At 35.3% G+C, this 17,080-nt stretch overlaps 1 protein-coding gene across 3 annotated transcripts; it reads right to left on the bottom strand.

Annotated features, from left to right (window-relative positions):
- Positions 1-950: 950 nt before the first annotated feature.
- Positions 951-15,967, bottom strand: LOC103829481 (U-box domain-containing protein 34). 3 transcript variants are annotated; one of them, XM_033276188.1, is made up of 11 exons: positions 11,221-15,967; positions 10,807-10,937; positions 10,599-10,714; positions 10,394-10,515; positions 7,945-8,058; positions 7,535-7,773; positions 7,348-7,449; positions 6,595-7,023; positions 5,735-6,445; positions 4,622-5,618; positions 3,930-3,976 (listed from the first exon to the last, which is right to left on the bottom strand). In XM_033276188.1, the coding sequence occupies exons 1-10, from the start codon at positions 11,420-11,422 to the stop codon at positions 5,406-5,408; spliced, it is 2,379 nt and encodes a 792-aa protein (XP_033132079.1). In that variant the 5' UTR covers positions 11,423-15,967; the 3' UTR covers positions 3,930-3,976; positions 4,622-5,405. The 3 variants fall into 3 exon arrangements, with proteins under 3 accessions (XP_033132080.1, XP_033132079.1, XP_018508232.1); XM_018652716.2 differs by having other exon boundaries at positions 5,696-6,445; positions 11,221-15,964; XM_033276189.1 differs by lacking the exons at positions 5,735-6,445; positions 6,595-7,023; positions 7,348-7,449; ... (4 more) ...; positions 10,807-10,937; positions 11,221-15,967 and adding exons at positions 951-1,173; positions 1,575-1,659; positions 1,750-2,080 and having other exon boundaries at positions 2,169-3,976; positions 4,622-5,399.
- Positions 15,968-17,080: the final 1,113 nt, after the last annotated feature.

Genomic DNA, 17,080 nt, shown 5'->3' with positions numbered 1-17,080 from the left:
CTGGACTTATAAGAAACACCCGTTTTCTCCGGTTTTTGTGTCGCTAGATTTTAGAGCGTCATCAAAGTCTTTGAATTTTCAGCCGCTGTGTTGTTTAGCGTTATCAATCGGCGGCAGGTTTAACTTTCGATTCTGTTTTTTGTCTCTGTTGCCATACCTCTTTGAACGCTGCCGCTAGAAGCAGCGGTGATGAAACGAACATGGGTTATCCAGTTTAATGCTACATTCATTTTAATGAGACCCGAAAAAATTTAGACCAACCTGTGAACATAATTATGTTTATGTATCGATTCAATAGCCAAAACACTTTGTGTAATGCGCCACGGTCTCAGTCAAAGTCTCTTCCCTCATAAGTCATAAGCAAAGTGCTTACATCACCACCAAACAAAATACTCCATGATCAAGCTTCACAATACAGTCATTAGCAACTCTGCTAGCAAGTTCCTGTCAGCTCTAACAAGATCAACCTATTTCGAAAGATCAACCAATACATATAAAACAAAGAGTATTATGAAATCATTGTAAGACTCACTTGTCCTCTACTAAGCATTTCTGACTAGCTTCTTCATCGTATAAATGTTGTTTGTCTTTCTCTCACGGCATAGCCTTACCTGAGAAAGATACCACTAGAACCGGTCCTGACATTTTAAAGACTAGAAGCGGAAAAAAAAGTTGGCCACATTTTTATAAACACAAAAAAATTTATGTCATCACATGGATTTGAACATGGGCTGCCTGGTAATTAGGGATGTTATGTCATGGGTTAGGGCCCAACCCTCTCTAGTGTAATATAAACCCAACCCTATTTTAACCCAACCCTATTTTAACCCTTCTTTAATTATAGGGTTAGGGCTGGTACTAGGGTTAGCCCAATTAATTTTTATGCAATGTAATAATGTTTTGTATATCAAATTTAATCAAAGTTTACATGTTTTTAAAAACTCAAAATATGATTATATAAATGAAAAAAGTCTCTTTTATTCATTTTTGTTCTCAAATTCAAACTATGAAATTAGAAAAACCAAAGTTTACATGTTTTTATTCATGAAGTGTAAAAATCAAAGTTCCAACTTAACTTTATAAAGTGTAAAAATCAAAAACAAGAGAGATGGTGGTGTAAAGCAAAGCTCCACTCACAAAATCTCTAACACTCGTTTCAACTTCCACTCCACTCTGCAAAAACAAGAGAGATGGCAGTCACTAGAAGTTCTAGTCTAGAACAAACATGAGACAACTAAAGATCAATTTCAACAAACGAAAAGAACATCCAAAAAAAAAAGATGAAACAAATGTCATGAGCTAAAGCAGTCACAAACTAATAAACAAGCATGTGAACTACAAGAGTATGCAGTCTGCAAAAGAACTCAGATCAACAAAACAAGTACAAAAAATCCACAACGTAAAACCCACAAAGAACACAAGTTATATTATTTTGTTACAGAACCCAAGCTACAGTCTTAGACAACAAGATACAAGCCTATAGTCTACCAGACAGCAAGATACAATCACAGACAGCAAGAAACAAGCTAAAGCAGTTTACAAGTTACACAAAGAGCTAAATTCATGGAAGTTACCACATGTTTGAATCTACATTTCCTGAGCTACTTGCTCTTTTATTAGCATCCTCATCATCATAATCAAAGTACTCCTCAATGTCTCCTGCATCAAGTAATCAAAGAAATCATTCAAACAATGAGTTAACCAACAACACTAATTCTTAAAACACTTAATTCAAAACAAGGAGTTTACCTTCAAACTCAACAAACCCGCGTAGCCAGTTTCGCGTACATATCAATGCTTGGACAGTTTTAGGGAGGAGACGGTTTCTAAAAGGACTCAAAAACCGACCTCCCACACTAAACGCAGATTCAGACGCAACAGTAGTAATAGGGATGCTAAGAATATCACGGGCAAGCAAAGCTAAGTCACCATATCTGTGTTGCTTATCTTTCCAGTAGTCTAACACCTCCATATCTGAGAATGCCGAAATATCAACCTTAGTATCAGCCAAATACATGTCCAGATTTGTCCTTTCGTTGTTTGAACCAAACTGGATACACCTTTCAAGCTCAAGCAGATCCTATATTCAAACAAAATCAGAGATAAAGAAGCAATTAGCGAATTATTAAGAAGTCAAAATAAACAAGAACTTTATGTCAGATACTTACATCATCGAAATCATCTTCAAGAGGAGATTCTGTAAGGAGTTCATGTGGAGTTTTTCTTGGAAATTTGGAAGAACTTTCTGATGACTTTGAACTATACTCTTTATAAAGCAACTCCAGGCTCTTCCTCACGACTTCAACCTTCTTCTCAGAAGTTCTAGGATCCAGCTTATGATAAGCTTCCTTAAGCATCTGCAGCTTAATCCTTGGGTCTAGTACTGCTGCCATAGCTAAAATAAGACTGTACTCGTCCCAGTATTTAGCAAACTTACTTTGCATATCCACAGCCATTAATCTTATCTCATTATCCTTACACCTTGCATACCTCCTCAACAACAACTCGATCTTCCATACTAGCATGAAATAAACACTGGCTGTTGGGTAGTTGACTCCAGAGAAGTATGTTGTGATTGTACTAAATGGCTTCAAGAAGTCTCGAATCTTCTCGCCGCGATTCCACTCTTCTTCAGAAGGCAAACATTTGTAGTTTCTATCATACAAATGCAGATTATCAAAGGCTTTACGAAACTTGAGAGCTCTCACCAACATCTCGTAAGTGGAGTTCCACCGTGTGTCCACATCCAAAGACAAACCAGCACTGCTTTCAATACCAGCGCTCTCAACACACGTAGCAAAAGAATCCTTCCTTGAATCAGAAGCTTTCACATACTTAACGCTCTCCCTAATGTTCACCAAAAGACTAGAACCTAACTCTAACCCTTTCTTGACAATCAGATTCAAAATGTGGGCGCAACACCTTACATGGAGGAACTTTCCATCGCACAACAAGCCATTCCCACTCTGCAGACGATGAGTAAGGATCTTTTGCATGTTATCATTAGCAGAAGCATTATCTAAGGTGAGGGAAAACACTCTTCGCTCTAACCCCCACTCCTTTAGGATATCAAAAATCTTCTTGGCTATTGCTTCACCGGTATGTGGGGGTTTGACATCGCAAAATGCCAATATGTGACTGTGTAGCTTCCATTTCTCATCAATATAATGAGCAGTGAGGCAGATATAACCTCTCACTTGGCTACGACTCGTCCACAAGTCAGAAGTGAAAGACACACGACCTTGGTAACTTGCAAACATTTCTTTCAACTTCAGCTTTTCTATTTGATATCTTTTAAACACCTCCCTACTTGCGGTTTGTCTACTTATAGGCTCACATTCTGGATTAAGATATTTATCTCTCTCCCTAACCTTTTCGTATTCTACATAGCGAAAAGGAAGGTCATGATAAATTATAATCTCATAAACCATTTCCTTATCAACTTTGGGATCATAATCAACAACTTCGGTTTCAGGTTTTTCTAGACAAGAGCGTGAATGGCGATTCATTGTTGAAGTTCCATGAGTCCTATCTATAACTAACTTAATACCACAGTAGTGACACTTAGCCCTTTCTTTACCATCAGACTCTACGCCAACCGATGTAAAGTGTAGCCAACACTTAGAAGTCTTTTTACGTACCTGTCTAGGCCGTTTAGCTCTTGGAGCTCGTGGAGCTCGTGAAGATCGTGAAGCTCGTGGAGATCGTGGAGCTAGTGGAGATCGTGGAGCTCGTGGAGCTAGTGGAGATCGTGGAGACCGTGAAGCTAGTGGAGATCGTGGAGACCGCGAAGCTCGTGGAGTGTGTGTGTGTCTCTTTGGACATTGAGTATGTGTTGACTGAGCAGGTTCATTGACACTAAGATCATGTCCCTCTTCTTGGGAGTCTTCATCTTCATTATACTCCAAGTCCATCAATTCGTTTTCTGCCTCAAGAATTGCCATTCTTTGTACAGTTTGTGAATCCATGCTGCAGCCTGCAATAAAAAATAAAAATTCTATTAGTACTTTGCGATTCTTTGAAGCAAATATGATTGAACACATGGAAGAACACAAACAAAAAGAACAAATATTATTCATATACTGTAAATGTTCGAGCTTCCCAAAAGATGTCCAATAGCTTTTCTAAAACGGATTGGTTCTTCTGAAGCAAAGCAATATAATATCAGTTTCCTTTTAATGAGTCACACATTCACAAGCTAGACATAAAACAAAACTGAAAGAACAGAAGCTAGTCACATAACACATTACAAGAACAGATTCTCCAAGGACACAAGTAACGAACAAGTGTGATTAGGAAAGCTATGTCTCAGTTTTATTTGCAACTCTAAGATCACAGTAGCTTTGCATTTAATAGAGTAAATTTTATAGAGCAGAAACTGTATTCTTCAGTTCTCTGAGTTCTTGATATCAAAAACACACACAACAAAGCATCTAATTATTTTTTAAAAAAGAATGCTGACGATTACTTCTAAGCTCAACGTACACGTACACAACAGATCAACGCTCCCTAATAACACCATTACATTGTCAAAAGGGAACATCTAAGCAAGGACTCATCTACAACAACAACTAGAAATCTACAAGTCTAAGAGAAAATAACCCAGAAGATCGAGAGATACCTTTGATTTCGTTTTCGTTTTCGTTTTCAGAAGATTCATGTGAGATGGGCCATCGATTTCGATTCAGAACAAACTCCTAGCCTTCGATTTCATTTTCTTCATAAGAACATATGGCCTTCGATTTCGATTTTGGACAAACCCCTCGCCTTTGATTTCGATTTAGAACAAACCCAGAACCTTTGATTTTGATTCAGAACGATCTTTGATTTTGATTTCGATGTCGATGACTGAAAGAGAGATAGAGAAATAATTAACCCTATTGGTACCTTAGAGTAAAATTAGGCGGCCCATTCTTAACCCACATTAAAAAATATGGGTTTAGGGTTATAAATTTTCATGCGGGCCGGGCTAACCCTTTAGAAATGAGCCCACGACAACATCCCTACTGGTAATACAAAACCTATTACCTAAGAAATGAGCCACGCTACAGACATTTTCTCTGAAGTTGTGCCGATATTTATATTATTACAAATCGGCTAGAAGCATGTGCTTCATCTGCTTCTCCCAAGGGGCTCTGGATACCACATTTACAAAATAACTTAACTGCTACAACTATATGCATACAGGTCTGATTTATTACAGTAACCAGAAAATTTACAGCAATCTTCTACTGTATTTTTGATTTTTATTAGTTTACAAAAGATAAACCAAACCGCATAACCCCCTTCTTTTTTTTGTCCACCACATAAAACTTTACACCACCATATATAGTTACATGCATATACGGCAAAAAGAAATTACAACTCCGAATGAAAATGTTGTAGAAAAAATCCCCAATAACGAATCAACATGATGCATCAATAAAGGCATTAGAAAACCGGACTCTTGATTTCCAATCGCGAATCGCAGACCGGAGTGTATTGTTCGGTGTCAGCTTGAAGTGGTCGAGCTTTTGTCGAGTCACTGGTGAAACATTGTGTTTCTCAAACCAGGCTAAGATCGCTTTCTTCTCGTACGTGAATCCATCAGCTGCAATCTCTGGTTCCTCCATTAGCTCCTGTTTTTCAAAAGATAAAGAATCATATGAATTTTGGTTGTTAAAATCATACACGAAACGGGTAAGCTTTTACTCACTCGTAAGATAGGACAAAAGTAATGACTTGGTGCACGCACGTTGCATTGTTCTTTCTTTATTTTTGAGTTTGCAGTCTCTACAAGCCGTTTCAAAACGGGTATAACCTCTTCTTTAAGATCCGGTCTATCTCGGCACCGAAACTCCGCACACTTTAAACCAATCCGTGCCAATTCCTCGGTTTCTGCCAAAGGCCAATCCGTAACAGACTTGTCTAGCATTTCGGTTAATGTTCCTTTCTGTACAGCATTTTCAACTGCGTGTACAAGCCCGTTGGGCTTACGAGCCGTCAACAACTGAAGAATGATTATCCCAAACGCGTAGAGATCAGATTTTGGTCTAATCGTTCCGGTTCGATGGTACTCTGGGTCAATGTAATGCAATGTACCAGCAAGAAGTGAGTGTCGATAGGTTGTGATATTATCTGGTGCAACATCCGTAACCAGCTTAGCTAAACCGACGTCTGCGATTTTACTCACATAGTTCCGGTTTAACAAGATGTTTCCCGGTTTTAGGTCGCGGTGTACAATTGGTTCCGGTTTAGAGCTGTGTAAGAAGGCTAAACCACAAGCTACCTCGAAAACCACCCTAAACCGGATAAACCAAGGCAGAGGCGGTTTATTTTTTTGGTGAAATATATATTCCTCGAGGCTTCCATTTTCCAAATACTCATAAACCAGACAACCATTCTCCGGACAAGCTCCGAGGAGAAGAACCAGGTGTGGGTGTCGGAGCTGGCTTAGAACCTCAACCTATAAGAGAAATATACCAAACCAAAAAATGTCAAAACCGGATAAGAACCAGAAGCTTAACCAAGATCCATCATCAAACATAAGCACATTTTTTCCACTATAATTAAAAAAAAAACTATAAATAAAGATTAGGTTTTTACTCTAGTTACCTCTTTCAAAAACTCTTGTTTCTTCTCCGGCGTATCTAGCCTGACAGCCTTAACAGCAGCCGGAGTACTATCAAGACTACAGTGGTAAACTTTTCCGTATCCTCCTTCTCCGATCACTTTCTCTGGGGAGAATCCTTCGGTGGCTGTTATTATCTCCCCGACTGTGTACTTCCTGTACCGTTGATCGGTTCCTAAAAGCTGATCGATCACTTTCTTCTTCTCCAAGTAAGTCCTTAAAGCATTTACCTGCGCGATTTGTCGCTGACAAAACTCCCTCGCAAGCAACGCTTTCGCTGTTTCTACCTCTTTAACAGCCTTCATGTACCGCTCTTTCTCCAGCACCGCCGTTTTTCTCTGCAACTCTTCTTTCTCCACGGCACTGTTCATTCTTTGTGCGTCTTCCGAACATTCCCGCGCTAGCACCTGAACCTAGCAGCACCCCCACGAGAAACACTTTACTTGAAGAACAAGCAAGATTTGAATTTTCTTGCTTTTGACTTTTTTTTTTTTTTTGATGTAGATTTATTTTCAAATCACTAAATAAAATCTCTAAAATATTGATTTCGAGAAGTAACATATTTCATTTTCTAACTTGTTGGCTAGGTTTATTTTATAAAGTCAAGCATGATTGTTTTATAAAAAATGCTTTACAAAGAAAAAATAAATGTACCTAAGGCCATTTCCAATCAACCCCTAAGAACCTATAAAATTTCATGTACTTTAGGTTTGGACGGCCATCATATACATATGTACCTTGTATTTGGTGGAAGTTAGCTGTTCACAAGTTTGTTTGTATTTAGTGACCGTATTTTCTAACTCTTTCTTCAAACGATTGACCTCTGCTTCAATGTCAACCTATCAAACAAACACCAAAACTTCAAACTCTCTCTCGTCCTTCTTACTGGTCTCATCACTGAACCAAAAGATGATATTAATTTACCTTCTTTGCTTTTTTAGATGTTGCAGGTGGTCCTTCGTCGATGTTCTCAAGATTAGGTTGGGGTTGGGTTGTTTGATCAAACTCCAAGTAATTTAGGTGTGGGATATCTGATGCTCCACGCCGCCTTACAATCTCTGAAACTTTTGTACTAGTATCCTTACTACTTGGAGGTGTTTTGAGTTGACTATAAACTGTTGATCTCAGCTCTTTAGCCGATACTGACCTCCTCGTGCCTGGCTCTTTAACACCAAAATAAGAAGAAAAAGGTAGAATCTGAGCTTTCAAAGAGATCACATGAATCTCTAATTGGTTATTGCATAGGTTCGGTGCAACTTTCAACGCCGACTTTAGTCTTTAACTACATCATCTTATATCATATCGATCTCCAGCAGATATTTTATATAATTTACCTATGGTTTCTCGATGATCAGACAAATTTTGAGACTGTACAGTGTGGAAGCTAGCCGCCCCGTCTTTCAGGTAACCGCGGGCGGACGCAGCTGCTTTTGGTCCTGTGGACGGCCCTGAATAATTAGACAGTTAAAATTACTCTCAAATAATACAAAAGAAATATTTTATCCCAGAATAAATAACACAACAACAAAAATCACAAGATTAGATGCATCAAATGATAAGAATACACATATATTTAATGTTTACGATATAATTTTTAGAAACTAGAGCTTAGAAGTCTGTAGAAATTAATTGGGGAATACAGTTTAGGGTTTAGTATTGAAAATTAGGATAATAAATAGTTTTTTAAAAAATATATATTGAAATATTTATTACTATTCAATTTATTGTTTATTAAAATATTTTAGGTTGGGTACTGAACCTAGATATTTGATTGAATTTGAAAGAGCTAGTTAGTTTTTTTATTAAATTTAGTGTTATTCAATTATGTATTTTCATTATTTTTACAAATTTTTGTGTTACTTGATTAAGCATTATTTGTAATCATTCTTATAAAATACCTTAACTTCTAGTACTATTCAATTTAGTAGTTTTTAATTATATGAAATATTTGTGTTATTCAATTTTTGTGGATTTTGTGCTATTGATATTGGTAAAGTATTTAGTGGAAAGTTTACTATAAAAATGTAAAGAACCAATTGTGTACTAGGTTGGGATTTGTAGATAATTCTTTATATTGTATATCTATTATGTTATGTACGTAAAGATTATTGATCACTATGATACGGTGGAATGTAACTTTTTTTTATAACTTTAAAAAGTATATTATCGTCCTAGAAAATTACAAAAATATAATATCCTAGTTCTAGGCCTGGGCATTCGGGTCGTAGGGTCGGATTCGGGTCGGATCCTTTCGGGTCCGGGTCTTTCGGGTCTAAGAGTTTAGGACCCGATAGGGTAATTTCAAATTTTCGGTTCCGGATCGGTTCGGGTCGTGCCGGGTCCGGATCGGATCGGGTCTTAGATAGTTAGACCCATTCAGGTAATTAGAATTTATCGGTTCGGATTCGGTTCGGTTTCGAATCGGGTTCGGTTCGGGTTCGATCTAAAAAAGACCTAAAAATACAAAAAAATATCTGAAAATATTTATATATCCGAAAATATTCAAAATTTATGTTTTTATTATATTAAAATGTGTATATATACTAAACTATGCGAAATATAACAACAATTCGTTGTCTCCTAGTGGTTGACCCCCATATTCTCTAGACAAATAACCCGTCTTCGATTCTCCCTTGATGCATTTTATTTAATTTACATTATTAATTCGGATACCCATCGGGTTTCGGATTCGGGTCGGGTCGGATCCAAGACCCGCGGGTCCTCTACAACAAGACCCGATAGGGTAATTTGATCGGATCGGTTCCTACCCGAACCAGGTTTTTTTGGATCGGTTTCAGATCGGGTCTTCGGGTCCTGATAAAATGCCCAGGCCTACCTAGTTCATGTCTCAATGCACGGATGAACCTCTTCGATTATTTTCCTATCAAATTTATTAATAGATGACTCATGACAATAATCTTTTATATTCAGATACAATGCTATCTTTTACATTTTACACAGTGATATTAAAATGATCGAGTTTACTATTTTTTGTTCGTCAATTTTTTTATTATCAAAGTTTTTATTCGATTGTTTCTTTAAATGACTTTTTATTGATATATAAATGATTAGATTTTTATTATTTTCACTATTAAAATTTTATTTGAATTTTAGTATACATAGATTCAAAAAATTCATGGAAATTATAGGAATAGGTTTCTATCAATTTTTTTTGTATTCCCTTAAAATCTAAAACATAAGAATTAGACAATTGCATACTATGAAATCAATTATTTATGTCTTTAACTTAATTCTTTGAAAATCAATTTAATTCTTCAATCCAATACCACTATCTAAGAGTATTCAACTAGGATTTTGAGGTGATTTATTATAAAATGTCAAATCCAATATTATTCAAACGTGGATTTAAAAAAAAAAATACTTTAAATTTAATGTTATTGAACTTATCATTTCATAAAACACTGAAATCCACATTTATTGAACAAAATTTTAATTAGAGATTTCACAGTGCTTCAAATATTTCTAAATTTTTTGATAGAAGTTTCTTAGTTATAAAAATAAAAATCCAAATTTCATAATTTTAGATGAAATTCTAGAATGTTTTAACAACAAACACACCAATCTCTCCAGTTCATCTACAATCATAAAAAAATTCATTAAAATCAAATCACTTCAAATTTCATATTCAATACATTCCCTTAGTGTGTTAAGTATTATTTTGTGATTTTTCTATTGTTTGCTATTTTTATGATAATTTTCTCATGCTATTAAAGAGAATTGCCTATAAAATAAATATTTACAAACACATAATTTTGTTTTTACCTGCGTTGATTAACGGATTCATAGATTTTGTAGTGATCCTGTCTTTGCACACAATGTATACTTCACATGTTTCTGGAGCGTATCTTAAGACAGTCAACGGTACTCCTGGGCCTTTTGTTATCCTAAAGCAAGATTAACGGGTCGGTTAGTGTAAATAACCGTGTTGTTTAAGGAAAACTTAACCACACTGAACTATGTAATGTACCGTGTGAACATGCTTGGCGTGAATGATCCCATAACCAAACTGTTAACTCCTGATTTGAAGATGAATCGCAGAAGCGCTTTTGCAGGATCATCATACTCTAGCAACAGAGTTTCTACCTGAAATTGAAGGTTTTATAATTCAGGGGATTTACAGTTTGACCCTAAAACTTTTCTACGTTTAATTTGTTCTGAAAATGAAATGAACGCACCTTGCTGCGACTACTCCTCTTGCACATTTTCAAGAAGGGAACAAAGACTGATTCATGTTCTTGTTTCACTTCTCTCACATACATTTCCACCAACCTCTCCTCCACTTCCTTCAGCGGTAATCTCTCTCCGGCTGCAACAAACACCATTCTCATAATAATTAATTGGAATATGATTCAGTTACCATGTTATCAACTCATGCATGTTACAAAACAAATCTCTGAATTTAATCAAGCAGTCCACACTCTAAATGTTTTACAGGAAAACATATTTCCCTTTTTTTTGCCAAAGCATATTGCCTTTCGTATTTGGCTTATATATGTTTTTATGTTACATTTAATTCAAGTGGAAAATCAAAGAAAAAAGTCAAAAACAGAAGCAGGAAACATGTGAAATGTGTTGATTGAGAGACTTACTAGGGGTAGGGATAGTAGTAATTGTGGGGATGACGTGAATCATCACAAATCTATCAGCCTTAGGTAAGAGATTATCCACGGCCCACCGTACTGCGCGGCGGCTTCCACCGCCGCCCAATTTATCTCCGATCATACCCTTCACGGCCACTGCCACAAACAACTCACCCTCCTGCGCCTTTGGACCACCGCTGCCGCCGCTCATTTCTAGACCCTTTTAAATCAACATCCCCAGCATGTAAATCAATTTAATACACATGGCTCAAGTAACCCAAATATGTTTTTTTTTCTTTCTTTTCTTTGTGACGGATACGATTTTGTTTCCAAGTGGATTGGGAAATGATGTTGCAGAGATGGGTATTTCTCTGATCACGGCTATATTGTATTTTTATGTCTCTCTGTATAGATATTTAATTTTTTTTTTCTTTTTTTTAAATGAAATATTATAATTTCTTCCCGAGAACGGGCATTAAGATTCGATTACAAGATTCGACTCGAACAAAATACCAAAATCAAACAACTTCTAGCTAGTTTCGCTCGACCCATGTCCCCGGCGCGTTCTGCTAGTTCGAATTCATAATCATCAGGCATCGAAAACCGTTCTCACCATCAACTTAACCCACGGGAAAGAGAGATTCTCCGTGTTGCCACGGATGCCGGGGTCTTCCCGGGTCATTTCCAGTGTAGCTAGCTTCCGATGATCTTGTCTCTCTTGCAATATCATCCTTCAATGAAGCGCGAGCAAACAATAAGCGAGTGGTCCGAGAGACCCGTACCTGAAGAGAAACGCGAGACCGAACAATACACACGCTAATGCCACTCCGAACCTGCAAGAAACGGGTTGTAAACCCTGCTACTCCTTGACCTGAGGCCCCAAACCTGCACAATTATGACACGCACACCACCACCAAAGTCCAAGCGAAACCAAAGGTGGTGCTGGGATGTGAGCGTGACCAAGCGTGGCACCATGACGGCCAATGACTGATGAGAACCGCCACTACGCCTGAAGCTGTCGAGAACCGAGAAGCTAATATCTGTGCTGCTAAATCCACCTCCGGTACCGACAGAGATGTAACACCAATCTAAAACAGAGGCATTCTCTTCGAAGGCCGTCGCCTTAAGAGAAACACAAACCAAGGAGACAAGTAGAGGAGAACTGAAAGCGCTGAGGCATTGCAAGAGGGCATCGGGGAGCCATAGACGACTACCCCTTGACTCCTCTCACAAGACCTTCACGAGCCACAACAGAGAGAGAGCACCATCACCGCCTGCATACTCATCGCTCAAGACTCGTCACCGTGGTAATGAAATCCACCGGCACGCGCTTTGACTAAAGAGATGAGAGACCGGTGATTGACGACGCCGCCAAGAACCGAGAATCACCCTCCGTAGCCGCTTGAAACTCTAAGGACCGAGGCAGAGAACTACCGAAACCAAAGAGAAGCAAACCGTCCTTCTTCCACAAGCGCAAAGGAAACAAATCGAGATCTAGAATTGAAAACCGACCTCAATCTTGAACCCAAAAAGCCGACTGCGTCCACGAACCACCGCTCACCCTCCTCACCGAGAGTCCAGAGAAAGCAGAGAAGCCGTCGGAGTCGAACTCCTCTCGAGCGGAGCAGACCCCGGAGCCAAACCCTAACCCAGAAAATCGAGCATATCGGAGGTGAGCACCATAGTCGGAGAGACAGCAGACAGAAGAGCTAAGAAAAGCGAAGGTGAAGCCTCCGACGCCGGATTGAGCGCTCACGCGCTGCCGGAGCCGGAGCAAACAGAAGGCGAGTGAGTTTGAGTCTAGAGAGAAAAATGGGAGGAGAGAGAATTTTAGATAGTTAATCACCAAGTGTTGATTACCAAGTGTTGATAAATAAATTAATATATGAATGATAATTAGTGAGAAATGTATCTATAATAGTTATAATGGTACCCATTTATTTTCGCAAAAAGTATCGACATATTTTATATAGATTAAGAAAATTACAAAAAATATACTACTATGTTTTTATTTACACAAATTTTAAGTCGTTCTTTTATTTCTTTTAGACTTTATTTCTTTAAATTGTTTTCTTTTATTGAATGACTTGCTTTGTTGACAAAAAAAGAATGGCTTTCTTTTCTGTTTCTTGCCAGTTTTTTTTTTAATATTTTCTTTCTAGACACCTTTTTTAATGGGGGCGATTTTAAATTAGGAAGGGATTTGATAAGTGTGTCAACTTGTCTACACATCAATTGCGGATGCTACGTGTTGTTTAACGGTATTCTTGTAATTGATGCTAGTCATGCTAAGAAAAGTGGTTGGCATTAATTTAGATCAATTTTACAGGCCAAACATTGGCTGTGGTACCATGAATGATAAAGTAGGAATTTCTTGCTCTCAGATTGTGTTATTGATTTCAAATAAAACTTACAATACATATTGAGTGTTGTTCAATAATTTATCTTACGGTGATCAATAAGACTTGACAAAAAAAAAAGGTGATCAAAAGCTTGCATAAAGGGAATATTCTGTTACGAAAATATTGGTATCCCAATAATACCTTAGAGGATCGGTTCATAACTGTTTCTCTCTATTTTAATAAAGTATATAAGAAAAAGATTTTGAAGTGGGCTCATAGGTTGGATAGGTATCGTTGAATTTGCCTATTTGGCTTTAGGAACTAACAAAAGATAGTTTGGTCTATGTTGGGATTTTCTGGTAGTCATGAATCTTGCAGTCCTTTATATATAGTTTATTCGAAAATAAACTATAGATATTTGAAGGCAAGACGCAGAAAGTAATTGACGGGATGGAGTCGTGGAGATGGCCTTCAAGGTTTAAATATTCATCTAGTTATACTTTTCAAAGTCTAAATACTTTTATGGACGGCCAAATAGTTATTTATTATTATTGCGTGCAACTTTACTATCCGAAGTCTTCTAAATTTCTACGGAAAATAGCCATTTAAATTCTAAACTTTCAAAAATAAGCTAAACAAATTTCCAACTTTTAAGCAAGTCAAATAAATACTAAATTTTTTGAAAATTCCGAATTAATCCTAAACTTCTATTGACTCAGCCTTTTTAGTCATGTACAAGTCAAACGTTAATTAGACGTTTATATCTGTTAAATAGTAAAAACGGTGAGTTTTGGTGACTCGATAAAATTAAGAGTTCTTCCCTTCTTCGTGGACTGCAATCTTTAATTGCAGAAATATTTCTTTTTCCTTTTCACCATGGGTTAAAATAAGGCTCGTGAATTTCTGATACGGTAAATCCGTATGAAAGCTTCAACAACACAATAATGGAATAACGTTCATGATACGAAATATCATTTCTCACACTTCTCAAGAGTATATACTAAGAATCAACTCAAACACAATGAGAGAACTCCATTAAAGAGTATCAAGAATACCATGAAATAATATAGAAGTGTTGTTTGTATTCATGTGCTAAGCAGCGTATATATACATCGTATGAAGTCCTAATACAACGGGGACTTATATAACATGGATAATCTTATTATACAAGTTATGTTTATCTCTAAGTAGTATCCTTATCTCTATAAAAATGAACAAAAATTTGACCAAAAAATAAAAAAAAATGAACAAAACTCTAACAAACTCACGATCTATTTTCTTGGATAATTCTCCAAGTGAAAGCATACTCTGTTTTTGTACTTCTTGTTATTTTCCCTCACTTAGCTGGCATGGCCAGTGACGTGTCACATTGATCATGTCCATCCTCACAGTGCGTTTTAGCTCGTCTCGTTACAAGCTTATTCCTCTGCATCATCAATATTTTCAAGTCCTCAAGATCTTCACCTTCTTTCTCTCTGCAATCACTGGAAATTTTACAGGATTTAGTTCGTTATGGGAATTAGGGTTCACAACTCGAGAAAAATTCCTACTTTTAATGAATCATCAAAATGAACCGTTTTACTACGTAAACGTCTAATTAACGTTTGACTTCTACATGACTAAAAAGGCTTAATCAATAAAAGTTTAGGATTAATTTGGAATTTTTTACAAAAGTGTAGAATTTATTTGGCTTGCTTAGAAGTTGGAGCTTTGTTTAGCTTATTTTTGAAAGTTCGGGATTTAAATGGTTGTTTTCCCAATTTTCTACTATTTTGTAGGGTTTTACGTAGTGATTTTTTATTTTCCATGTCAGCTGCGTATTTGAATACAACTATCAATACTATTAAAACAGAAGCATGTTTTAAAATGCAAAAAAATATATGTCTATTCATTCGTATATATACAACTATATATTAATTCAAATGCAAAAAAAAAAAATTTGTTCAAAACCCTCACCAAATACATAAAAATATAATTCTTATAGTTAGAGTTTTAAAATATATATAAATATATATTATAAAATAAATATTAATAGAAATTATATGATGAAACATGTTACTATTGATAGTTTAATGAATATATTTTTTACGGGTTACTCAAACAGACATGTAATATATATATCAAATATAAACTAATTGAACAAATATATTAACACAAATATATCATAAAACATTACATTAACATAAATCGAAGCCAGAGAGTAAGAGTCGATATTTTAATTGTTTAAAAATATAATTATATATATAAATTAGAAAAATTAAGAACTAAATATAATAAAAATATATATCAAAATTAAAATAATAAATATTTACATTTCTAATGCGAATAATGAAATTAAATTTAAAATTTAAAATAAGCCATAGACAAAACATCAAAAAGTATCTAATAATATGTGAATAACAAAAATAAACTAACTAAATAAACAATTGTATTTTTTTGCAAACGTAAATCATTAATTTGTAATTAACGTATACACATTATTGATGCTCAAATCTATTTTATTTTTAGTATGCATCCACTCAAATATTAATCCATTAACAAGATGGAATTTTAGTTGGACTAAAATTGTATTAAAATTGGAATATCAATTTCATAATATATTTTCTATTCATCTGAACGTTCATGAATATATATTACAATACTCTAAATATAATATTAAATCAAACCTGATTACATATTGGGTCATATATCATTTCAATCGATAACCAGATCTCGGGTTTTAGCGGTTGTTACGGGTTTTATAGAATTTTTAAATAACAGTTTTTAAAAAAAAAACTAAAATGAATTACATATGAACCACTGAATTTGGCAATTTAACTGCGGGTCGGGTCGGGTTTCAAAACATTGAATATAATGTTTCATTTGTAATATCTAAGTGTAGATACAATTAAATACAAATTTATATCAAATAAATTTGGAATGTTTCGAAAATAATTCCGCGCTTTGAAAGCGCGGGTCAAAATCTAGTCTTATATATTAAAAGAGAAGTCACAACCTTGATTCATGTGTGATTTTTTAAAAAATGGACCTAATGGATTTATTACTAGAAAATCATGTTACATTTAATTTCTAATCTTACCATTTAAATTTTGGGCCTACTAGAATTTTTTATTGGGCTATCAATAATTGAATTTAAACAATTGATAATTCATTAAATATATATATATATATATTATAAATTAAATAGATATAATTTAATATTGTAATACTATACCTCTATATGTTAATTATTTAAATATTTGTCGATGTTAACTTTTAAAATTATAAAGATTTTTTTAAATAACAAAAATTATATTATCTAATAATGATTAATTTTTACTACCTTAAACCAATGAAAACAAATTTTAAATTATAGAGTTTATTTTAAAAATTAAACAAAAACTAATTATTTAATTATTTACTCGATAATATAAATCTAGGAAGCGAAAAGTTTAATTTTTTAAAAAATTTCTAAATTTGTGAAATGTTACAATATTTTTGAATATGACAATAAAACAATATTTTATTAATCCTTATATATATAGTTA

The sequence above is a fragment of the Brassica rapa genome, chromosome A07 (assembly GCF_000309985.2).
Source record: "Brassica rapa cultivar Chiifu-401-42 chromosome A07, CAAS_Brap_v3.01, whole genome shotgun sequence".
NCBI classification, from domain to species: Eukaryota; Viridiplantae; Streptophyta; class Magnoliopsida; order Brassicales; family Brassicaceae; genus Brassica; species Brassica rapa.
Note: the sequence above shows the minus strand (reverse complement) of the source record. Positions and strands in the feature narration are given on the sequence as shown.

Excerpts from the sequence above, each read along its gene's own strand:
- LOC103829481 (XM_018652716.2), bottom strand. The coding sequence starts at position 11,422 with ATGAGCGGCGGCAGCGGTGGTCCAAAGGCGCAGGAGGGTGAGTTGTTT. Across the intron at positions 10,715-10,806 it reads AGAGGAGTAGTCGCAGCAAG|GTAGAAACTCTGTTGCTAGA; the intron begins GTGCGTTCATTT and ends CTTCAATTTCAG. Across the intron at positions 7,024-7,347 it reads TAACTTCCACCAAATACAAG|GTTCAGGTGCTAGCGCGGGA; the intron begins GTACATATGTAT and ends GGGTGCTGCTAG.